Source organism: Lutra lutra, chromosome 11 (genome assembly GCF_902655055.1).
Source record: "Lutra lutra chromosome 11, mLutLut1.2, whole genome shotgun sequence".
NCBI classification, from domain to species: Eukaryota; Metazoa; Chordata; class Mammalia; order Carnivora; family Mustelidae; genus Lutra; species Lutra lutra.
In genome coordinates, this window is record NC_062288.1 from 103,855,427 (window position 1) to 103,880,918 (window position 25,492).

The 25,492-nt window shown below is 37.7% G+C and overlaps 1 protein-coding gene and 1 pseudogene across 1 annotated transcript in view; both read right to left on the reverse strand.

Moving 5' to 3' along the window:
* The window catches only part of KMT2C (lysine methyltransferase 2C), a 272,603-nt gene that overhangs the window by 85,891 nt on the left and 161,220 nt on the right, over positions 1 to 25,492 (reverse strand). The window contains 8 exon segments of the mRNA XM_047695954.1: positions 1,977 to 2,098; positions 4,758 to 4,877; positions 15,148 to 15,344; positions 15,347 to 15,856; positions 18,345 to 18,422; positions 19,331 to 19,444; positions 20,400 to 20,551; positions 21,006 to 21,175. Of these exon segments, the coding sequence (XP_047551910.1) occupies positions 1,977 to 2,098; positions 4,758 to 4,877; positions 15,148 to 15,344; positions 15,347 to 15,856; positions 18,345 to 18,422; positions 19,331 to 19,444; positions 20,400 to 20,551; positions 21,006 to 21,175 (1,463 nt within the window).
* LOC125081364 (collagen alpha-2(I) chain-like) lies at positions 24,774 to 25,384 on the reverse strand (annotated as a pseudogene).

The window sequence follows — 25,492 nt, forward strand, 5'->3', positions numbered from 1 at the left end:
TAAATAAAATCTTTAAAAAAAAAATAAGTATTCCTGGATACTAGCAACAGACAACTACAATCTGAAATTGAGACAACACTGCCATTTATAATAGCATAAAAAATACGGAAAACTTGGAGATAAATCTGAGAAATAATGCAAAAAACATTTATGTTGTAAAGTAAAGAACATCACGGGGACAATTTAAAAAGAAAACAGAGAGATACACAATGTTCATGGATTGAAAGACTCTTCACAGTTAAAACATCAACTTCCCCCAAACTGATCTATAGTTTGAATGCAAACCCAGTCAAGATCCTGGCAGGCTTATTTGCAGAAACTGACAAGCCAATGGCAAAATTCATATAGAAACATGAAGGATTTAGGACAGCCAAAACAAATTTGAAAAAGTGTAAAAAAAAAAAAAAAAAAAACAAAAAAACAACAACAACAACAGGAAAACTAAATGTCTGATTTCAATAGTAAAGTAAAAATATTCAATATAGTGTAGTATATTAGCCTAAAGATGGAGAAACGGATCAATAGTGTAACACAGTATACTCAGATCCACAAACATACAGATAACTAATGGTTAGGAATGGTAACAAAGGCGATTCAGAGAATGGTGTTCAAACAACTGGGTATTTAAAATATGATCTTTGATCTATATTCATATCATACATGAAAATTAGCTCAAACTGGATCCTATAGGTAAACATAACACCTAAAACCATGAAACATCTAGAAGATGTAAATTTGGGTTATGCAATTATTTCTCAGACACCAAAAGCACAATCATAAAATAAAAAAATTAATAAATGGGACTTCATCAAAATTAAAGCTTTGTTATACCAATCAAGTTCTTTACCATGACAAGAATACATAAAGAAAACACAAAACTGAGCAAGTTAAAAAACTATTCAAATTTTTAAAATGTACTAAATATCTGAAGAGTGACTTTGTCAAAAAATGTTACCAATGAGCACCTAAAAATGTGACCAACATCATTAGTCATGAGAGAAATGCAAATGAGATATTCCTAACGTACCTGCTGCCGTGGCTGAAAGGAAGGTTAACCACAGTGAGCACAGGTGAGAACATGGAGGAAAAAGGCATCTCCTGCACTCTTGCAAACATAAAATGTCACACCCTGCTTGGAAAGCAGCCTCTCCTTAAAAAGCTAAGTACACACCACCATATATCCAGCCACGCCACTTGTAGACATTCATTCATGGGGAAACAAAGCATATGTCTACATACAGACCTAAACACAGAAGTTCATAGCAGGGGGCTTTTTTGGCAGCTTTTTTAATAGCCAAAAAATGGAACCAACTACAACATCCTTTAATAGGTAAACAGATACACAAACTGTGGCACAAACTGTCTACTTGTCTACTTTACTTGTCTCCTGAACTTAAAATGATGATTAGAATTTGAAAAACAAGATTTTGGTAAAACAGTAAAGTTACCACATGAAATATCTGCCACTGTTTGCCAATTATAGACTTTTTCAGTACACACTTAAAGCCTCATATACTTGCCAATGAGCAAATACTTATCAATCAAAGACAGTCATAAAATCTTCAACATTTTTAAAGTATGTAGTAATCTGCAATATTTCTAGTTTCTTCTGTGAGCCATATTATAACAAAGAACTTAAACCATCAACTTAATTTTTTCAAATAAGCTCAATAATGTAACAGGAGTTTGCTTTTATTAAAAAATAGAGGAGGAAATATGTTACATATTTATTTTCAGGAATGGTTGCTATACAAAGATCAGAGTGCAAGAGGAAGTAAGAAAAGAGAAAGAAGATGGGAAATATAAAATATTAAGAAAATTTTAAAAGTTAAAAAAAAAGGAGAAGTAGAGAGAGAGTAAAATAAAAATTCTGGCTTATTTCTATGACTCTTACAATGTAGTAATTTTACAAATGAGATCATCACCAGTCAACAAATTAAGGATTATAGCAGAGATAAAGGATATGAGAAATGAGCCTTACCCCAGGTAACACAACTGCCCCGATTCCACTTTTCAGTTTTGACCTGCCTCTGCCACCTCGTCCTGACAATCCTGCACCACGGGGTCTCCGCTTCCCGGGAAATCCTGACCCGCGGCCCTACATAACAGATACGGAAAAATTAGCATTCTGCAAAAGTCCAAAAGAACTTTAAATCCAACGTGAGATAAAACATGTTATTAAAGGTTACACAAATACTTGCTTCTCTCTTATTCTGATTAGATGATAAATATTAAGAGACCAGGCTTATTTTTATCTTTCAACATGTATTATACAACTTAAAAAGTATAAACAAAAGATGCCTATGATCTTAGAATCAAATGTTGGGTCTGTTTTTGTGAATGCCCTGTACCAGCAAACTTTGGCCTTATTTTTCCCCCTCCTAATCCTACATCCTGTGTGGCTCAACATCCACTAACCCCATCCAATTTGTATTCGATACAGAGCAGGTACCAGGACTTGCCCACTAACCGTTCTCTCAGCAATTACAGCAACAGCTGACATACACTGACCAAGGGCTGTATGCTAGTCTAAGCACTTTCACTCGTAACTATCTCATAAGGTCAGTACTATTTTATTAACCCCATTTTAGAGATAAATGCACTGAGGGCTAAAAAAGTAACTTGTCGGGGCACCTGGGTGGCTCAGTGGGTTAAGCCGCTGCCTTCGGCTCAGGTCATGATCTCAGGGTCCTGGGATCGAGCCCGGCATTGGGCTCTCTGCTCTTCGGGGAGCCTGCTTCCCCCTCTCTCTCTGCCTGCCTCTCTGCCTACTTGTGATCTCTCACTCTCTGTCAAAAGATTTTATTTATTCTTTTGACAGAGAGTGAGAGATCACAAGTAGGCAGAGAGGCAGGCAGAGAGAGGGGGGGAAGCAGGCTCCCCGCTGAGCAGAGAGCCCGATACGGGACTTGATCCCAGGACCCTGAGATCATGACCTGAGCCGAAGGCAGCAGCCCAACCCACTGAGCCACCCAGGCACCCCTAAATAAAATCTTTAAAAAAAAAAAAAAAAAAGAAAGAAAGAAAAGAAAAGGTGGCTCATCCAAAATCTAGAGCTAGCTGCTCGGGCTCCAGGGCCCACATTCTTTAGCAGTATTCCGCACGGCTACTACAGTGCACGAAAGCTAAATTTTGCTAGTGTATAACAGTATTTTTCTGTCTTAAACTTGTCATATTCCCTACTATTCAATAGCCATCTCTATGAACTGAACAGGTGTACCTCACTCTACCACAGTATTTAAAGAATAATGTATTTAAAGTTTATAGGAAAGCTAATAAAGGTAAACAGCCTGTGCTTTAACTCATCTGGATAATAATTTTACTTGAAATGCAAATAACTGATCTGAATTTTTACCCACCACACAAAAATATTCTACAGGAAATAAGATTAAATTCTCTGATATTTTAACAAATAAATATTAGGGTTATTTGCTATTGTTTTCTTGTTTATACCCAGACTTATGTATTACTTCCTGAAAAAGTCTGACATCAACACTTTTAATATTCTGTGTATCTAAAATTAAAATAATCAGGAAATTCCTGATTTTCCCATAATAACTTAAATAATATGTCACATTTTCAACTGGTATCATTTTTATTGTAGTTTGAAATGCTGAACTCATTACCCACTTAGCACAACAGTTCCTAGGTTGTTAATTTATGATTATGAGCATAAAAACAGATACACAGAAACAAAAAGGGGGTAATCTTTTTTCCTCCTCAGTGTTAATAATTTACAAATTGCCTCTCCTTGCTCTCTTAAACTGCTCTTTTAGATCTCTTGTGCTTTTCTGAATAAGGGATAGGGAGGATTGAACTGGATAGTTTTGCTACTGATAAGTATGAAAGATTTTTTTTAAAGTTAAGTCAATTATTAAATCAGGACTATAATAATCTATTTTCCTCCCAGCAACTAAGGACACAGGTGAGAATAAGTAAAAATTGGTGGTACTTGCTATAAAATTGTCAAAACATCTTTTATACTCTTAAAACAACGATCTCTACTTCCAACACCTCGCGTATCAGAGTGAGCTGAGTTCTAATAGTGACAGAAATAGGAGTAGAACTAGAACTCCTTTGAAATCCCTGATAAGTCTAAAATAAACAGCCTTATTCCAGAATATTAAATACAGAAGATGAAGAAAATTATCTTCTCTAGGTAGTAAAATATTTTAACTTGATGACTAATACTTTTCACATTATTGTTTACCCTCTCAAATGCATCAGACTACATAACTTACTTCAAGAACTAGCAGAGTCCTCCGTCAATGACATGAGAGAGAGGCCCTATAATTGTGAGGTTATTAACACAGACAGTGAAATCTGCTGCAATTCTGGTATTTCTTCTCCATTAGCACATAACAGATTAGTGCAGTTTTCTTTTGTTCTTTTCTAAGCAACAAAATTTTATGATTATCATGAATGAGCAAGTCCTAAATTACTTTATAGCCTGTGCAACAAGGATTTCCCCCCACAGAAACACTGTTAATTACAACATAAAAGGAAGCAACCATAAAAAGAAGTTACTAAAAATTCACACTTAAAATCAGTCATGGAAAATTGCAATATAATTTCCTCCTAATCCAGATTTTTAAGTGCAAGCATGTTGACTCTTCATACTAAAATTTTTAGATTAAAAAAGTGGCTCTGGAATCTGCACTATTTATGTGGAAAAGAAAGGCTTAATTCTTAACTTCTACTTGGACAAAACCAACCAGAAAGAAATGATACATGAATGTAAATGCAATTTTATTTACCACTTTGATGCTCCAAATGGCACTGCCAGGAAGTTGCCGGGGTTTAAAAATTTCCCGACCTTCTGAAATGTCTGGGGACCAGGAAGGTGGGCTCACTGTGTTATGGGTACTCCAAGCCCCCTAGGATATGGCAGGTGAGAAAATAGATGTATAAAACTCAGCAACGTAAAAGGTCAAAGCCAGCAACTGAGGAATTTTAGAACAGCAAAAACAAATGCAGACGTATGGAAATTTAGGACAAATTGCTTCAAGATAGGGAAAGGAAGCTTATGGCTTACAATGACTTTATGCTTAAATGTTTGCAGCTACAATTTACATTAAATATTTTATTCAGATGGAAACATCAGTGCAATGAAACATATTAGGAATCAGGGTTATAGGACATCAACATTGACTCATGAACTGTAATTGTAGAACCAAAACATAAAAGTCAATTAAATTCTAAGAATTAACACTTATATATAAGAAACTACTTGGGAATTAGTTTCTTCTAACAACTATCACTCCCTGGAAAAGAGAAATAACCTTAGCGAACGTTACATTCACCTGCTGCAGTGGGCAAACAAATGCAATCAGAAACGAGCAACTGACAGACACATTCGCTTCGAACTATGGAAAGTCAGTCCGCAATCTTAAAATGCAGTTATCCGTTATAATCCCAGGGCCTAACCACTCCTCCTTCCAGGGACCATGAGTGGTAGTTTTGGTTTTTATTTTTATTTAGGGACTATTATCCTTACATTACATTCAAGGGGCTAATTTGTACATGTTGAAAATGTTAAAGCAAATGTCCTAATTTGCAAATTAAAATGCCTAAGATACTTGGTTATTTATACAAGAAACAGTACCTTATTAAAATAGTTCAAATGAAAATAAGACATTTTACTTCTTAATAACCACATTCAGTAAAACCCTGGGCTAATCTGATGATGATGTTAAGGAGCCTAAATAAAAAAGTCTATTCCACAAGATAACATTTTAAAGAAAAACACAAATGTCCAGCAATAAAAACCTATTTTGAATTAGGCAATTCCGTAACACATGCTATAACTTTTACCAATTAAATGACCCAACTTACACAGTACTTACCAGGTTTCTAGAATATTCTCAAACAAGTAGTAGCCTATTAATCACATAAAACTACCACCAGGAATTTAAATAAACAACCAAAATAAGAGTTTGACTACCCTTTGGGGAGTAGATAGTTAATGCAGGAACAGTATTTTGAGAAAAAAAAAAAATACATACAAGGAAAAGACTGGTTTCACTTTTAATTAACCTGCACTCCAGCTCAGTGAATGCGATCCTGAGTTTACTGACAGGTGAATGACTTGCCTCTACACCTCTGTCTTCTTTCCTGCTGCATCCAGCCAGGGTCTTGGGTAACCTTTATGCTGCCAGAAGTCCTTTTATATTCTGCCACTGTACTCGAAACTGTCAACTCCTCCATACAGTTCTGACAGGTTCAAGGCAGCACACCTGTGAAAGTTTCTCTGCCCTCCTAGCTGACCTTTCTGTCCTCTTCCCCACATGACCTCCAAAGCCGCAGTGCTTCCAGGGCTGAGGCCGGGACAATCTTCCTCTCTCTCTCTAGTCTCTTCCCAAGTGGTATGATCTATCATGCGGGCTGTAAACACCATCCTGGATGTTGCTGTCTCCCGAATTCACATTTCTAGTTCCCACTGGTTCTTGCAGAAGTTAGCGTGGTTTTCAGCTTCCTCCTTAGCACGTCCATTCTGTCACACCAGACCTCTCAGGTTTACCATGTCTAAAATCACTCCCTTCCTCAGTTCCATCTCACCATCTTCCCCATCTTTAGAAATGGGCTCCAGACCTCAGGTCAGAAAATGGGGAGTCCTCTGATCTGTTCTTTTCCCTCATCATTCTCCCCTGCCACTCCTTCAATCCAAACCATCAGTCAATCAGCATATTCAATCTCCCAGCCAGCTGCTCTACTGGATTCTCCCTACCCAGCATCTCCCTCAAGCCCTTTTCTACAGGGCAGCCAGAGGGACTTTGCAAAAACTGGAAATCCAATCAAGCCAGACACTCCCTTGCTTCAAACCCTTCCGGTGCACTTACTTTACTGCAAACCTTCCCTGGTGCCTCTTTCCCACCTCGTCTTGTGGCCACCTCTTGACTGTTAGGCCCCAGCTACCCTGGGTTCCTTCAAACATGCCAAGCTCTTCGCCACTCGGGGGCGGACTGACTAAAACAATGGCGACCCTCCGCAGATGGTTCTTCTTCTGATTCTTCACTATGAGCTTGGACATTTCTCCTCAAGAGGTCTTTCCTTCAGTTGCCCAGCTGCACTGTCCTCTACCTTCAATATGTTTTGCATCTTCTCACTGACTGAAATTTGGGGTCATATGTTTTACTGTTTCTGATTATTTACTGGTAGAAGAATGGGGGCAAGAGTTATCTAAAACTTAGTTCTCTCAATGTTTCCATTGGCTTTTCTCTGATAATATTTGGCTACTGTATAAAATTCCTTTTGATGGATCATTTAATGTTATGTCAGCAGACGGCTCTTAAAACATACTATAAAAAGCCGTACTCTCAGATAACATGATATTCACCATAATTTAAAGTTAGCTTTGATGCCAAAACCTTGTCTCATTTTAAAAACAGTTACACTTCACTAGAACATGGATGAACAAAATGAAGGGCTCCATAGATCAAGAATGTTTGGATGCCATTTCAGGAATAATTAGAAAACCATTCAACTGCTATGAAGAACTTATATAATAAAAGCTGGGGTAATTACATTATGAATTTTAATAAGTATATTATCATAAGACACTGGAAGATAGATTGTGTGCAATTTTTTATAGGAACTGGAGAAAATTACGATCATACTTAGATGTTTTGACAATGAAGAAATTACCTAATATATCCTTTAGACCTTAAAACTAAAATACAGCTATAATTGCCAAATGCAGTTATAAATTATCCTACAGATCTCAGCATTGATGAAAAGAATTTACACAGACAATTCAGAGGTCAACTTCCCTGTCTCCTGAACAGGTTTATACTGTGTTACACTTAAATTTATACTTACTACATTTGTATTTATTTGTTCCCACTGGACTAGAAGCTGATGAGAAAGACTATTCTTTTTTGTTCACTGTTAAAAATTCTATTCAATGCTTATGAATGCCTATTTTTTTCCACTGCGCATTTTTTTTAGATGCATAAATGCATCAATAAGCATTATAGTATGAAACATACTAATTCCCCCATTAGATATAGCCTACATTCCTGAATTTTCTCACCTTAAAAAAAATTACTAATCCATCCAATGCACTGTTACAAAATGAATTATAAACAAAAGGGTTCAAATGTAGCCATCAGGAAACTAAGCTGTGAAGACAGCTAAAGAGAAGCAACTTGCTATCAAATCCTACAGAAACTTAAAAAAAAAACACAAAACCTGTATGGTTGAGATTCAGTTAGATCCTAACAATAATGACTGACCCCAAAACCTGTTTAAAGTGATACCAAGCTGGGGCGGCCTGGGTTGGCTCAGGGGCCTTCAGCTCAGGTCATCATCCTAGGGTCCTGGGATCGAGCTCCGAATTGGGCTTTCTGGTGGGCAGGGAGCCTGCTTCCCTTCCCCCGCTCTGCCTGCCTCTCTGCCTACTTGTGATCTCTGTCGGTCAAATAAATAAATAAAATCTTAAAAAAAAAAAAAAAAACCCAAAGTTGATACTAAGCTTCTTTCTACCTGAGGCCAACTTCTTGGGTAAATTTATCAACCTGGTAAATTATGCAATGGAAACAGTAATGGCAAGTGGAGCAAAGGATATTAAGGTCAACTTTCTATGATTAGAAGCCCAATCCTGTTGCTGGTTGTTAAATATGATCAATGTCATTATTAGAGCCCAAGAGTATCCAGATCTACTGAAGAAGTTTCAAGAGCAGGCAGAGGTTCGGGGCCTCCTGGGCAGACTTCACACCTCCAAGTCCCCCTCACTCAGGTCCAGGCTCTCCCAACACACTCTGTGAAACCAAGGCTGCTATGGAAGGATGAGTCTGATTTAGAGGAAAGCGTGAGACGATGGAGAGCAGAAAGGACGACCAGCAAGAGAAACAGTAAACCTAAGCATCTGTGATTCCTTTTCGGTACCTACACTCACTCATGTACATTATAGCCATAACAGCAAATGACTCATTTCTATGACTTACAGAATTCTTTTCACATAAGTAAGTCTCATATACAATACCGAGTTCAAATCAAATGGAACAAGAAATTTAGTCCTTGACAGTGCTTTGATAAGATGATAAAAGTACAAAAACAGCTGTTACCAGCTTTAGCCTTCAATAATTTAGGAATGTGAATCTCACTGGTGCTAGCAATGGTTTTGGTGATAGCTTCAGAAATACCACAATAGGCACAAGGAAACCAAGAGGAAAGGGACGCTTCTGATCTGTATGTGTTTGCAGCTCGCCACTGAGAGGGCTAGGTATTTTTTAGGTTTAAAACTACAGCTTCTCAGTGATTTAGAGCCGTGTTTCCTGGACTTCAGCTGCACCGCACACAAGCCTGAGCTGAGTTTCCTCTCACGCCTCTGCTTCTCCATAGTACCCGGGGTTTCCTCTCCAGCAGCACATATCACATGGAGTATAATTAATAGGCTGTTGAGTTCCAACATCTGCGCAGCCATTGCTTGGCTTTGAAGTTGAGAAACCTACTACACACCGTATTTACTGAGACCAGGTCCCACCCACCCAAGGCCTGTATTTTTGTTGGCACATTTCAGTACAAATAAGTATCAGTCGATCTGATTGGTTCTCCAGAGCTACGTTTAATACAGATTATTGTCTCCTCGAGCCGTCGCTTTCACAGAATATCTGCGTTACTCTGCAACTCAAGAAAGCAAGCAGGGCAATACTACCACTTGCTACGGTTCAGGTGCTGTCACTAAATGTGTCACTATTAAATTCCAACATCAACCATATGATGTAGTTTTACAGATGAAGAAACAAGACAGTTGGCAAGGTAACGTGCTTGGTGTCACACAGACAATAATGGAAAATAAGGATCTGAATCCAAGTAACTGCACTATGGAAACGCGCATGCTAAACCTGTATTAGCCGATCCTTCCTGGTATCGATTACAGTAAGAACGGATGTAAACAATACAAAATACTTCTTAAAAGTCACTTTTTTTTAAAAGGCAGCATAGTATTTAGACTAGAAGAATGTAAGTAGAAAATAATCTGGGCAACTACAGTGCACCCTTTATTCTCCAAAGAGAAAACAGAATATGTATCTGTTACTAATGAAACCCTCAATAGATTCTAAAACAAAGTATCAGAAATATAGGTTTTACCTTACTGAATAGGTATCCAAGAAGAGACAATTAAAACTATCTGCGGTAATTTCTTTCCTTTTAGTGACTGCCATCGTGTATGTGTTATAGCAAGCAATGCCTCAAAAATCCAAACATTTTAATTAAAAGCTGGATATGAAATAATTTAATAAGAACTAAACTTCTCCTATTTGGACAGTATGATTTATAGATATGCCTTTTTTTAACCTTAAAAAAAAAATTTAAAAAATCAACAGTGCCTCTTACTAAACGTTTTGTTTACAAGCCAGAAATGGTGTCCACTATTTTAAAAAAGAAAGTGCTTACTTGGAATTGTTAATAAAACTACAATCCTCTACAGCTCACTGCCCGGGAGGTTTGTTTTTCTCTCACAGGAATAGATTATGAAACTGATTTGTTAACTCAAAACATTTCATTCAAAATGCTATTGCAGTAGACAAGAATGTTATACAATTCTATGGCTCGTAATAAAACTAGTTAAATTAATAAAAAATAAAATATCCACCTCACAATGTAATGGAAAAGTGGTTATGATCTAATGGAGTACTATCCTTGGAAACATATACTGAAGAAATTTCACTTTCTGAGAACACCTCAATAAATTTCAGTCTCAGAACTTAATGGAAATCTCTAAGTTTTCCATATATAAGATTTCAGCAACAAAAAACTGAGAGCTAAAATCAAAAATGAAAAAATTCCTAGAATTTGAAAGTTTTCAAAATATAGCTGAGTACTTATGTTCACTTTTATGAAATTTCACTGAAATAGTAAATATTTCAATAAAACATATTTCCTAGGTTTAACAAACTTCTTTTTCAATACCATCATGACAGCATGTAGTACACAAGTGTCTGAAGCAGAGCACAGTCATGTGATTATATGCAATATTTTTCCATAAAATAAAGTGATACAAATAGGATAAGTAACAGAAGATGGGCTGAGATTTCTATTATCTCAGAATTTCCAAATGAAAATGGATAAATACAACTTTGGAATGAGAGAAATAAGTAGAAAATGAAAAACACACTGTTATTTGATATGCTGAAATAAAAAATGTTTCCATCCTCTTTTCCACTGCTTTTTAAGAGCATTTCTTGAAGTAAGTCATATGCATAAAAGTAACAATGAGTAGCATATCTCTCTAATTCAGGACTCTACTTCAGGGCTAACAGCAAGGACGACTGTAGGGCTGGTTTAACTGGTGCAGGGTGGGGTTATTGCACTGATACGTTTTAAGGCTCCCCAGGCAATTATAACATGCAGTTGGCCAATAATGACTTTTCCAAACCTAAGGTCCTAAGTGGATATACCCATAAAAATACTGAAAAAATGAAACACTAAAATATATATTAAAAAAATAACTTCAATAAAGGATGAAAGAAAGAAAAGCCAACTGGTTCACTGGGACAATTTATATGAAACCATGTCCAGCTGGCTGGCTGCCTGTCACTGCTCCAATTCCCTTCTCCTCCTACCATGTCTGTACTCTTCTCCCTTATCTTTATGAAATCCTCTGTCTGAAATGAGAAAGAAAACAAAAAAGAAAAAGAAACTTTTTCTATCCACAACCATCAGGAAAACTTAAGTTACTGTTTCTATAGTAAGGCTGTGAAGCATATATCCAAGAAGTACTTCAAACAGCTCATGAAGAACATAGTATAAATAACACCTAAACTCTTCCATATAAAAAGTGTAATATAGGGGCACCTGGGTGGCTCAGTGGGTTAAGCCTCTGCCTTCGGCTCAGGTCATGATCCCAGGGTCCTGGGATCGAGCCCCGCATCGGACTCTCTGCTCAGCGGGGAGACTGCTTCCTCCTCTCTCTCTGCCTGCCTCTCTGCCTACTTGTGATTTCTGTCTGTCAAATAAACTAAAAAAAAAAAAAAAAATCTTAAAAAGTGTAATATAAAACACTAAACTTCAATGATTAATCTCTTCTAAAGGGAAAATAATCCTGTATAGATTCCATGGTCTGAGTCCTGACATGTCAGACTCAGAACGGTGATATACCCATCCACACTCCAGTATCACTACACATACTCATATATATGTACTCATATGTATGTATGTAAGAGCACATGAACATGTATGTGTACATATGTAGGGCTTCTATATTGACAATCTAATACACACTGAAAATACACAACGAGTTGTTGCTACAACAAATCATTTTTATCATCCGTATTAAAATATGTCCCATGAGCAACTGGAGGGTGTAGACTATTTCTACTTCAGAGCACCATTCTGAATTTATCACTCTTTAATTCCACTGGTATTTCTTTTCAAATGTAGTTCCTTTTGGAACTAAAATTTTCCTGTTTTTAAAAATGTCTGCTCTTCCATGGTCCAGTAAGATAGCCATTAGTCATGAGGCTACAAAAGACTTCTAATTATATAGTGGGAAACCAGATCTTGAACACTTAGCATGAAAAGTAAATGTAAAATATCGCATTAGTAACTTTTATCATATGCATAATATAATTATTTTTACATATATTATGTATTATAGAGTTACATATAATTTTTATATAATTATATTTTTATTATATATATGTATTATATAACATATATAAAAGATTAAATGCTAACATATTTTTAATATATTAAGTTAAAACACTAAAATTTATTTCACCTGCTTATTTTTACTTTTAAGTGGGACTATTAGAAATTTTTAAATTAGATCTATTGCTTCTTGGCCTTTTGGCTAAGATCAAGTGTAGATCTATGAGGCTTGCATTATATTTCTGTTAGACAGCACTGGCCTACCCTTCTACTGGCTAACACCTTTCTCCAAAAAACATTTCAATAATCCAATCATTAGCTGACACCTAAAATTCTAAAGCTTTCAAATTTTCTGTTTCTAATTAAAGTATTCATTTAATTTCTAAGTGAATTCTTTAGAAAAGCTCACATAATATTAGAAAATGGTTGAAATAAACATAAATATTTGAGGACTATGAAACAGAATTTAACCAATGAAATGTGCAGTTCGTATGTTCAGACAGGCTTCACTATACCGTTAAAGACCAGAGAACCTTCAACAAAATATGGAAACACTACTGATGTTAATAATCAGAACACAGCAAAGAATCTTGCTTATATCACAATCATTGCCATAAACATCCATCTCATTTTATAGCCAGTCTGCACTACAAGAATACGCAAAATAAACACGAACTGAAGATATAACACAGGAATTCTTGACATCAAAGAAATTCATACAACTGAGTGACAGACTTCAAGGATTTCCAACATAAACACTGGAATATTCCCTGGAAGTTATGACCTCAGTACCTCGACAACGATAAAAAATAAAGAGCTGACTTGTTCTATCCAATCCATACTCTCCACAAAAACTGCAATATATTAGCAAGCTATGCATCGCCAAGTGAAGGTTGTCTGTCTGCCACACAACTAAGACCAAGCTAACAGGCTGAACATGCCTAGAACTGTTTATGAGATTAGCAGCAAATTATGAAGCAGTAATGAGACAATGGCAACTCAACAGAAAGTAGGATACTACAAGAATCGGGAACTGAAAGAGAATACAGCAGAAGCGATGACAAATGTTAGGACACAGGTCACATAAAATGGGATAAACCTGGAAGACGCTCTCAAACACACACACATTAACACACACTCAGACTCACGAGCACATAGATCTTAGGACATTAAGTCCACAGAAAAATAATCCTAATGGTTTCTCAGTTGGAACAGAAGTCTCTATAGAGTAAAATTTGACAAGAATATTTATGATGCATTATCTTTAAGAATGTAAATATCTGAACCAAAATTAAATTAGAGACTGAAATTTCATTGCCAACATTTTTTCAGGGCCCAAACCACGTAACTGCTACTTAACAATTATTTCAAAAAAAGAAAACAAGAGTAAGGAGGAGATGAACTGGTTTGAGAAGAAAACCCTCTCCTGGGAGAACATAAAATAAGTATCATGGAAAATACTTAGAGAAAGGCCTATAGGAAGGAGTGTCTTAAGTTACTGCATATACAATATGCATATATAATAAATTTGCCACAAAGGAACCGTTCTCTCCCACGAGGCAGTTACTTTGCCTCTGGTGTGTTAGCTTGCTGTCTTTAGGGAATAAGCTATATCTGGAATTTAGAGGAGACTAATTCTCACATTACAATAAAATTCTATTTTTCTACTTTGCTTCGGATTCCAAAATTGTATGATCAAGATCAAGATGGTACCACTAGAATGTCAAACTTTAATCACTGGAAGCAATTTAAATCATGAGACTTGAAACTTCAAAGTACCATTGTGACTAAAACACTGCCACTGTTTGATTATCTTGCCATTTTATAACAATTACAGAAAGTAGAAATTTTGTAGAATAAATGAATCTTAACTACAGTGTCTCACTTTGTTTTCTAGTTAGTTTCACTTAAATTCCACAAAAAGAACTGGAACTTAACCTTAAGGGGTAGAATCCACACTACCCCGGTCATGGGAAGAACTCCCCTCACTGCCCAAGGACCAAGAATGCAATTCTAAGACTCTTCCATGAAAACACTGAAGTAAATCCTAGCTTGGAGGTGGGGGAGAGGTCACAAAGTTAGCAATTAATAGAAAAATCCAAATGAGAAAAACACACCATGAAAAACTCTCTTAGTAAATTTTGATGCTTAAGCAGTTAAAAATTTAGGCAAAGAATAATACCAATAAACAAATACTGTAGAGGGAAAAAATAAATGTTAGTTACACTATACCTCAAACTTTACTGCTTCTTTAAGGCTCTACTGTTACTGTGGCATAGAATTTCAAAATTTTAGTGTTTTCTATTAGAAACTGTAATCACATAGGTTGCATTTGTATGTCCCAACCAAGTTGAATTCTGAATAAGATCACTTTAAGTTTAATAAATTAGTCTTCATCATAGCTTTAAAAAAAATGGCCTCTTTGGTCAACGTTACATCTAAGTTCTACCTGGAAACAGGAAAAATAACCCTCTAAACTGAAGTTCCACATACGCCTCTTTCATGGAATGCTCCAACAGATCTTTCCTGTCCGTATCATTAAAATCACCCTACCTGTTTGGACCGAGGTCTACCAGGAGAAAATTTTCTTTTGGTAATAGCTGGTTTACCCATGCCGATTTTTGGAGTGACTGAGATATATGTTGTCGGCAGAATGTTTCCAACAGAAGCACTGAGGGTTGAAGGGTAAGTGTGCAGTATGTCGTGGGAAGGCAAGTCTGAAGAAAGCGGAGAGGAAGACACATTTGCCTGCTTACGTCTACGGCAGACACAAATGACAGCTCTGTCTCGGGTGGTAATTTCACAGGTTTGTCTTCTTGGCATAAACCATCTTTCACACAGCCCTCGACTGCAGGAGCCATTTCAAAGTCCGTAAATGCAGTGGAAGAGTCAGAACTTGGTTTCTGTTCCGTTTCTTCTTGTACCCTTTCTACAGCCAGCTGCTCCTTAGGACATAAAGCAGTACCTTCCTCACACGGGGACACTACGGCATCTGGTGGAACAGCGGCAGATTCAATGGTCAATTTTGGAGGACGTGATTCTTCTGCAGACGCCAACATTCTGAGTTCCTCTAACCGCGGGTCCTCGTGCCGCACAATGATCTGCTGTGCATGGACGTCAACATTTTCTGTCACTTCCATTTTGTTTTCATTTCGATCTTCACAAACATGCATCACTTTAGAAGACATTTCCATTTTTTCACTATCAACTTCATGAGAAATCTGATTTTCCATTTCAGGATTCATTTTATCTTGGGAGGATTCTACAAAATTTGGAATATGTTATGTTAATGTACTTATAAATTTAAAATCTAAAAATTTTCTGGCTTAAAAATAATAGACTTGGGCAGGAAAAGGGGGGAGAAGGGAGACAAGGGATTTCCAAAGCACACTTACGGTTAAAATCCTGACTTAAATCAGAAGGTATTTATCAAGAAAACCATTTAAAATTAATAAAGACCAAAATACACCAAGATTTATGAATTAGAACTGGTCACAGATCAGGCCAGAAAAGCTACAAAAACATCACCTTAATAGGATCCCCAGTGTTTAAGGTGGTTTCTGTTAAAAATATTTAAAACAGAACTTCTAATAGAATTCTATTAAGCATATATGTTTTACAATTTGGACAATTACAAAAAGACTAACAATTCTGTAGGTAAAGTTACATTCTTTCAACAGCTAGAAAAATGAGGCTCAGTGAAGTTACATGAGGTGTCCAAGTTAAAAAGTAAAGACTAATCTAGAATACACAGCGATTTTGTAATAGTGGGCATTCAGATGTAAACAACTCAAATGAAATATCACTGACATAACCGAAACTCATTCTGCAGACTCAAATGAGTAACGAACACAGATAGAAAAGACTTATTTTACTTATTAGCTGTACCTGCTAACATATACATTTTTTGGATAGAATCTTTGTTATTTCCTCATGATCAATAATTAAACAGTCAAAGCTTAGGAAATTAGATATCAGCAATATCTAAGTCACTAACTGGTAAATTTTAAGTTGGGGGCTAATGTGTTAAGCCTTTAACCCTACTGTGCCCGAAAACAAAGTCAGAGATCCAATTTACATGAGTCCTACATGGCTCTGTAGGTAAGATCACCAGGTAAAAAGCTCTTATTTCAAACACTATGAAGGTAATTTCTAAGTTACACTGATAGAGTTATTAATTTCCTCATTACTATTACTGTGGTGACTGCACTTAACTATGTTCTGATATCAAAATGAAATCCCACTTTTTATTCTACTCCCTGAAAGACTACAGTTGAGGATAAAAGAAAAAAAAACATCAAAAATGGATCTAATCCAAATATTTTTACACACAAAAATGCTTCAAAATACTCAACATTAAAAAAGAATGCTTAGGGGTGCCTGGGGGGCTCAGTGGGTTAAGCCTCTGCCTTTGGCTCAGGTCATGATCTCAGGGTCCTGGGATGGAGCCCCGAATTGGGTTCTCTGCTCAGTGGGGAGCCTGCTTCCCCCCACCCCCTGCCTGCCTCTCTGCCTACTTGTGATCTCTGTCAAATAAATAAATAAAATCTTTAAAAAAAAAAAAAAAAGGAATGCTCAAAAAAAAGACTTTTAAAACAGAAAATTACATGTAAATAACGAGTTCCATTCATTTGAGTGACTCAAGTGAAAAAACTTATCCTAACGGCAAATGAAGCCTAAATTGTGGTTAATAGAAGACCAATTACCTCAAGACTCACTGGAAAAAAGAAAATGTGCAGCACACATGCAGACCACCAGTACACTCTTTCTGTATACTAGGCAGGAAGGAGTAAAAAATGTAAACATGCTCTTCATCCCAAACAGTTCTATTATGTTCTACCAGTAGTCTTTTTTTTTTTTAATATTTTATTTACTTGACAGAGAAAGAGAGATCATAAGTAGGCAAAGAGGCAGGCAGAGAAAGAGGGGGAAGCAGGCTCCCCACTGAAAAAGAAGCCTGATGCGGGGCTCGATCCCAGGACCCAAGATCATGACCTGAGCTGAAGGCAGAGGCTTAACCCACTGAGCCACCCAGGCGCTCCTACCCAGTCGTCTTCTATGATGATTTAACTTACTCTTTCTCTTTTTTAAAACATTTTATTTATTTATTTGACAGAGAGACAGAGATCACAAGTAGGCAGAGAGGTGGGGGGGGGGGGGGGATAGGCAAGCAGGCTCCCTGCTGAGCAGAGAGCCGATGCGGGCGCGACCCCAGGACCTGAGATCATGACCTGAGCCGAAGGCAGCCACTTAACCGACTGATACACCCAGGCACCACTTAACTGATTTTTTCTTAAGATTTTATTTATTTGGCAAAGAGAGAGAGATACAGCACACAGCGGGGGCAGAGTGGGGGGCAGAGAGAGAGTGAGAAGTGCACTCCCTGCTGAGCATGAAGCCCAATGCAGGACTTGATCCCAGGACCCTGAGATCATGACCTCAGCCAAAGGCAGCCGCTTAACCGACTGAGCCACCCAGGAGCCCCTGATTTTCACTTGTTTAATAATGAACATTTGATTTAACAACTCCACAGAGAATACAACCTCCTTTAGAAAGCCAATGCCAATTCTTTCTAAGAAAAGGATCACTTAACTAAAAGATTCCATTACTGTAATGTGTATACAGCAGTAGTAAGTAATTCTTTGGGATAATTCATTTGAAAAATTAACTTAATAGATTATGACTCGAATCTGCATAGCAGTCATGAGAGCATTGTGCTGTAATCCAATCAAGTCGGACAGCACACTTACCAGAAGCGAGAAGACCATGTGTATCAAGACTTCCTGGTAGATTACTCTTCTGCTGCTCTTCTGTGTGGATGGGAACTGCTGTGAATGACACATTTATGGCACCTCTAGCAAGGACTCAGAATTTCTCTAACACTGCTCTCTCAAAAGTAAGTTGAGTAAGACTTTTATCCTCCTGTCAAATGCCAATTCTCAACACAAGCACAAAACACACTTACTATTTATTGGTAAGTAGGGTATGGAGACGAAATTAGGAGTCTGATTATGCACTAGGACAAGATTTATTGTTACAGATAACTTTGTCTTACTCTTCTTCACTTTACATCTTATGCAACATACCTTCTCATGGCAGTTATTAAACACAAAACCAAATCTCAGATAATCTGAGGCCTTACATATGTACATACTCAATCTACAGAATATAAAATTTCACAGAAAATCCCATACTGCCCGTCAGATGAACCCAAGATTAAATTTAATAAGTAGTTTCTCCCCAACCTTGTCTCATTAATTCCACATCCTCAGGTATAGTAATAGCTATTATCAACAGTGCAAAAAGCTTAATTGACTATCACCGAAATACCTGAAACACCCCCAACAGAACCATTGAGACAATCTAAAACAATAAATTTTTCATTATCTCAGCATGAACCATCTCATGATCAGTAAGAGCTCTAGTCAGTAATTACAAGTATAACTAAAGAGAGATAAATTAATAAATTGCTTTTTAATGAAAATCACTTGGCCCCCCAAAGTATGTATTGATGATGAGCTCCAAATCTCAGCTGAGCTATAGATACACGTCCTTTCCCCTATTAACTTCTAATGTTATTTAACCAGAAAACTCCTCCCTAAACAATCTCCTAAGTGACTACACATTGTGGCTCATTTTATTTAGGACAGTAAACTTTTAATAAATTTCACATATTCACTGTATATGCACATTTACTTCAGAAAATAAAATATATCCATGACCATAACATTCTTACCGTCTGGAACAATTCCAGGTGTGGACTCCTGACCATTGATCTCTTTATTAACCGCTCGCTCTGGAAATACCATGTGGTCCTCAGGTCCCTCAACTTCCATCTCATTGTTATAATCTTAACAGAATGTTATTTATTCTTTGGTTAGAGTAAGTTTTTCTGTTTTTGTTAACTCTGTAAATAATTATTACTTTGCTATAGTGAGGGTAAATTGTCACCCAAAATGCCATAAATTCTTCACATTTTTACATTTTCAACCACAAACATTTTAGGTGTAGATGGAAAAACATCTAAATTATGAATTAAAAGGTTACTGACATATTATTTTAAAAGGACATTTCACAACTGTATACAGATGGCATCTTGGAAACAAAACATTAGTAATTAAAATGTGTTGGGACGCCTGGGTGGCTCAGTTGGTTAAGCAGCTGCCTTCGGCTCAGGTCATGATCCCAGCGTCCTGGGATCGAGTCCCACATCGGGCTCCTTGTTCTGTGGGGAGCCTGCTTCTCCCTCTGCCTCTGCCTGCCACTCTGTCTGCCTGTGCTCACTCTCTCTCTCTCTCTCTCTGACAAATAAATAAATAAAATCTTAAAATGTGTCTACCTAAACCTCTTGCAGATGGTAACACAGGACTTTATAAAAGCTGCCATTCCTATTGATGAAAATGAAAATGATCTATAAGCAGTCTGTTTTCTTTATCACGAAAAAACTTATTAGGTATACAACAGTATACTACTAAAATTACCTAAACAAAATTTTGGGCTCAAAAGATATGAACTAACATTTAAGAAAGACCTTATAAAACAAACACTTATTTGGAGTGAAAGAACCTAGGTTATAAAGCACAAACGAGGTCATGGGGCCAAACACTGACAACTCGCACCGCTGGTTCCAGGAACACGACTGGAATATGGCACACCAGTCCTGGAATTCAAGTGAGTAAGTAAATTAAGAACAAGATGGGACCTGATACACAGGATTCCCTCATCTTTACTAAAATAATTTATTGGAGACTGGTTGGCACAACATCAAAACAAAAAAACAAAACACCCAAAACCTTCAAATTTACCTGCAGTGACTTCGGCCATCTCCACTCCGTCACTTGCCTGTAACGGATCCATCTCCGCGGCTATGTGTTTACAATACATGCAGATGTACTCTTCTCTGAACTGAGAATCCAGCTCATGATCTGCTGGCTTGTCACATTCTAAGTGAACCCATCTGCAGTGATAAATATATTTAAATAAAAATTTTCTAATTTAAAGACAAGTTACTATCCAGGGAAAAAAGAGGCAATTGCTGAGAACTGAGTATGGGAAGGGTTAAGGATGACAGAAGTGAAGTTACAGAGGTTGGCAATTGGTGAAGGTTCTAGAAAAGGAACTGGCATTTTCAGAGGTCATTAAAGGTGTTCACAAATTTTTACTGCCTTATTTTTAAACCATTTCCTCCCTACATTTCCCTTTAATGCTCATTTCTGGTCTTTTGACTATTCACTTCCTGATGCCTTTCAGACTCATAAATATGTAATTTAATTTCATCTTTAACAGCACTATGTACCCAAAGGATCATTAGAGTGATAAAAGCTTGGAACTCAAAGAGACAAGGTAGTGCAGATGATCACACGGACAGGAGAACTGACCAAAAACTCAATGGAAGAACTGTTTCTTCTTACCTTTTGCACATATTACAATGAAGCATGTCTTTCTGCAATTCTGGATGGTAGCACTTCCCACAGAAAGGACATAAGTTATCCTGTTGTTGGTAACAACTGTCACATACCAAGCAATTGTGGTGCCACTGAGAACTAGATCGTGTGCCACACTCTACACATATTCTGCAATTCTAAACACCAGAAAAAATGAAAACAGAAAGTCTGTTATGCATTTGTATTGCAGTTCTGGTGTGAACCTTTCTGAAATCAATGAAACATTTGTACATTATACATTAAGCTTTAATTTTCATGACACTAATTTAGGGTATACGTTTTTGAGAAAGCAGTGTGTTTTGAACATCTGATGAGACATCATTCAATTTGCACTAAAACCTCCAGGAAAATGTAAATAGGGACCAGAGACATCCAAGAAAACATAAATAGGGAAGGAAGAAAACCAAGAACATAGCAATCCAAACTTCAAAAAAGAAACATATCCCAGAATCAGGAAGTAGCTTACGGAGAAAATAGCTTATGCGGGGATAAGTCTATTGAACCCTGGATTGTGAAAACAACTGGTGCTTCTAACTACTTCATTTGCTTGTAGGTAGCTTAGGAACTAAAAGCAAGAATTCAAACTCAAGAACTATCTCATGACCCACTCCAAATGGCTTGGAGTCCGAAACTGTGAAAAAATGCACATTTTGAGGAGCAAGATATTCACATGGTCTTAAATATCTTAATATAGTATCTTAAGTATCTTCTTAAATATCATATAATGTTCCATTAATTACAAGAGAGGGGGAAAAAAAAACTGGAGCAATTTGACAACAGCATGACCAAATTATCAGAAAGCACATCACGTAAGAGGGTGAAATGAGAGGCAGCCTGACAAGGGCACATCATCGTCTGGCAGTTTTCTGGCCAACAATGCAAAACTCCATAAAACTGTGAAGTAGCAGACAAAGACAAAGTGAGAAAAGTTCTATTTGGCAGAAAAAAACCCAAGTATGTGGGGAAGAACGTTAATCTTCAAAAAATGTCAGCATCAAAAAGACAAGAGTAGGATTCAGGAAATTTTCCAGATTAAGAGAGTCCAAAGTGAGAACTAGAAACAAAAGTTTACCCTACAGCATATCTTGGAACCTACATGGGTGGTGGGGAATGCTATATGGGATGTCAGATCAAGTGACAACATTGAAATATGAATAACAGGCTAGATGAAAGTACTTACATTGATGTAAACATATTAAGCTGATAACAGTACTGAGATTATGTAAGAACATCCCTATCCCACTGAAGTGTTTAAGGCTAAAGCGGACACAGTATGTGGAACTTACCCTCAATGGTTCAGGGCCAAAAAACAGAGATGGGAGAGAAGGAGTAGAGAGAAAGGGGGTACACATAATGACACTGAAATCCTAACAAAGATAAAGGTAAATGGCATATGGGTATTTTTATTTTTTCCACTTCTAAAGTTTGAAATTATTTTTCAAAAAATTCGTGATATATACTAACACACAAGCATCCTTGACAGAGAAACAGGAAAAAGAGACCTACCTGACAATGGTATAAAACAAAGTTCCTGAAAAGATTACCCTTACTTCAGTGTGAACAGCCTCACTAGTCTGACACCCCCATGGAGGAAGACCTATTTGCTCATGTGCATCTCTGGCCCCTCCCCAGTGTCTGACACACAGCTGGCCTTGAAATGTTAAATAAATGAACGAATTATGACTAAAGACTACAGACATCTATGAAAGAATTTAACAATAGAGGAAGAGGATCATTCTTCAAGTTACTCAGTGAATAAACCTTCCTATGAAAAACTCCAGGATAATTCTTTGGGGACTTAATTTAGACATTACAGCAGACACCTTACAGGCATCAACTCAGTAAAGCCAACACCCCCGTGAAGGAAGTTCTAGTAACATTCTCTACAAGGAAAAAAACGGCTTAAGGAAGTCAAATAATTTGCCAAAGATCCTGTATTTGGTAACTGGAATAGTGGAGATCTCACTCCACAGCCTAGTCTTTTACCAATATTATATACCTTGACAGAACAGAATTTTTAAAAAAACACTACCCAGCTATATTCTTGGCAATGTTATACATATTCAGTCACTGCGAAAGACCACAGCAGACTATGACAGAGAGCAAGACTAAAGATAAAAGAAAACGTCAAGAAAAAAACTCAGAATTCTGAAGACATTTTCCCAAGAAAACAAATTAAAAGCAGGAAACAAAGTTATCTAGATGTTAAACATCATTTAAGAGACTGTGTAGATGGCAAGTATTAAGAAGAAAAAAAAAAAAAAAGCAAAAGCAATGTTAACCAGCACTTCTTTAGACCTTTTTGGGGGGCCTGACTAGAGACTGACAGAGGTCAGCATGTTCCAGGCAACACTAATTACAGTAGAACCACAATCAGAGATGACCTGTAAGCAAATTCAAAGAACTGACAAAAACACAGATCCCAAAGCCCTTAAGTAGAAAAAAGGATTACAGTTAAGTGAACAACAACAACAACAACAAAAAAGCGTAAGATTTTTCTTATGTGATACCACAAACTGGGAAAACGGGGGGTGGGGGGGATAGTCCCCACAGCCTAAAAAAGAAAAAGTTGTAAAACAAAATGATACCAAACCAAGTTCTTATTGTAGTCTAAAGACAACAGTCTTTTTCAGATATCTAGGAGTTCGGAAAAACTACTATTCCTTAATGGAACATAACCAAGAATCCAAAAGACTGGGAATTAAATAAGATCGGAACTTATATAGAAAATACTTTTTTTTTTTTTTTGCAAGGAAAAAGTGAGAAGGTTTACAGTCTCAGTTGATTTAAAACAAAGAGAAAAAAAAGAAAAGGAAATTGCTCATTTCTCCATTTTCACTGGCAAGTGGGGGAAGAAAATATTAATACTTTCAACATCTATAACTTAACATTCACAAAATAAGATTCTTAATTGCAAGTCACTGAAGAAAATAAAAGGAACAAAAACACAGAAAGGAAATCAAAAGAACTAATTTGTCTTAAAATATCCAAGGATTTCAATTGCAACCATTAATCTAATAGTTAATGCTAATAAATAAGTAAATAAACAAATAGTTAATGCTATTAAACCTTTCAAAAAAAATTAAAACGACACAGAAAGATCCAAAATAAGAAAGATGTGAATATATCACATTCAGCTGGTAACCCAAAGCCCTATGAGGCCATATTGTCGGACAAACAAAAACAGATGGCTACCCCCCCATCCGCCCCGGAAAGGCATTACACAATGGAGTAGCTTTACACTAGTAAAAACTCAAAAGCACAACATATCAACACTGACCTGACTTACCTGCTAAATAACAATAAAAAATATTAGTATTGTTTACAAAAGAAAAAAGTAAAACACAAGGAGAAACAGGAAAATTGCAGTGGTCAATTTCTTGTACATCCTAATACCTTGCAGAATTTAGCTGGTCAAAAAATAAAAAGGACTTCAACACAAATATTACACGTTAAAGACACTTCTTCAAGTATCAAAATATTTGTGAAAAAGAAAATAATTGGGTTAAATACACTTAGAGAAGTTAACATGCTTAAGCACAACTTAAAAACCAAAAGATACAGTGATTAGGTCAGATGCACACAGAGATAGTTACAAATACAACATATTTGGTTGCAGCCAAAGCTATAATCAAAGGTAAATTTATAGTCTTAAAAATATACTTTTTTCCTCAAGAAAGTAAGAAAAACTAATTACGAATTCAACTTCCTATTTCAGAGAAGAAAAAAGTCAAGTCAAGGTGCGTGGAGGAGATGGAAGCACAAACGCACAAGACTGCCGACCCCGGATTCTCCTGCCGCCGCCAAGAACCACGAGACACCGCGCTGAGCTGGCGCCGGCCGGCGGGCAGGAAGGAACCGGAACCACAGGGAGGCGGGCGGCAGCAGCACCTGGCCCGCCCGCAGGCCCCGCCTTCCCGGAGCCACACCTGAGCGTGGCGGCTGCAGGCCCCGCCTCCCCGGAGCCACACCTGAGCGCGGTGTCCGCAGGCCCCGCCTCCCCGGAGCCACACCTGAGCGCGGGGTCCCCAGGCCCCGCCTCCCCGGAGCCACACCTGAGCGCGGTGTCCGCCAGCTCGCGCTCCCGGGCAGAAGCCCCCGCCCCTGCAGACCCCACCCTCCGGCCACGACCGCGCCGAACTCCCCGCCCGCCGCCCCAGAACCAGGCGAGCGCCGCGAGTTCCAGGTGCCCCGCAGTCGGGGTGGCGGAGCATCCGCACAGGTGCTTGGCTCCCTCCGCGTCTCCTTCCACCCCGTCACCCGCACCCCACCCTCGGGGTCCTCCAGGGGAGCTCGCCCCCCCTTTCCAGGACCTTCCTAGCACAGCAAACCACCCGCACCCCGACTCGGCCAGCGCTTCCCTCCCGCCTTCCAGCTTCTGGAGGAAGCCTCGGGCGGGCCCCACCTCACTCCTGCAATCCCAGCAGCCCAGGAAGCGTCCACCTGGAGGCTGA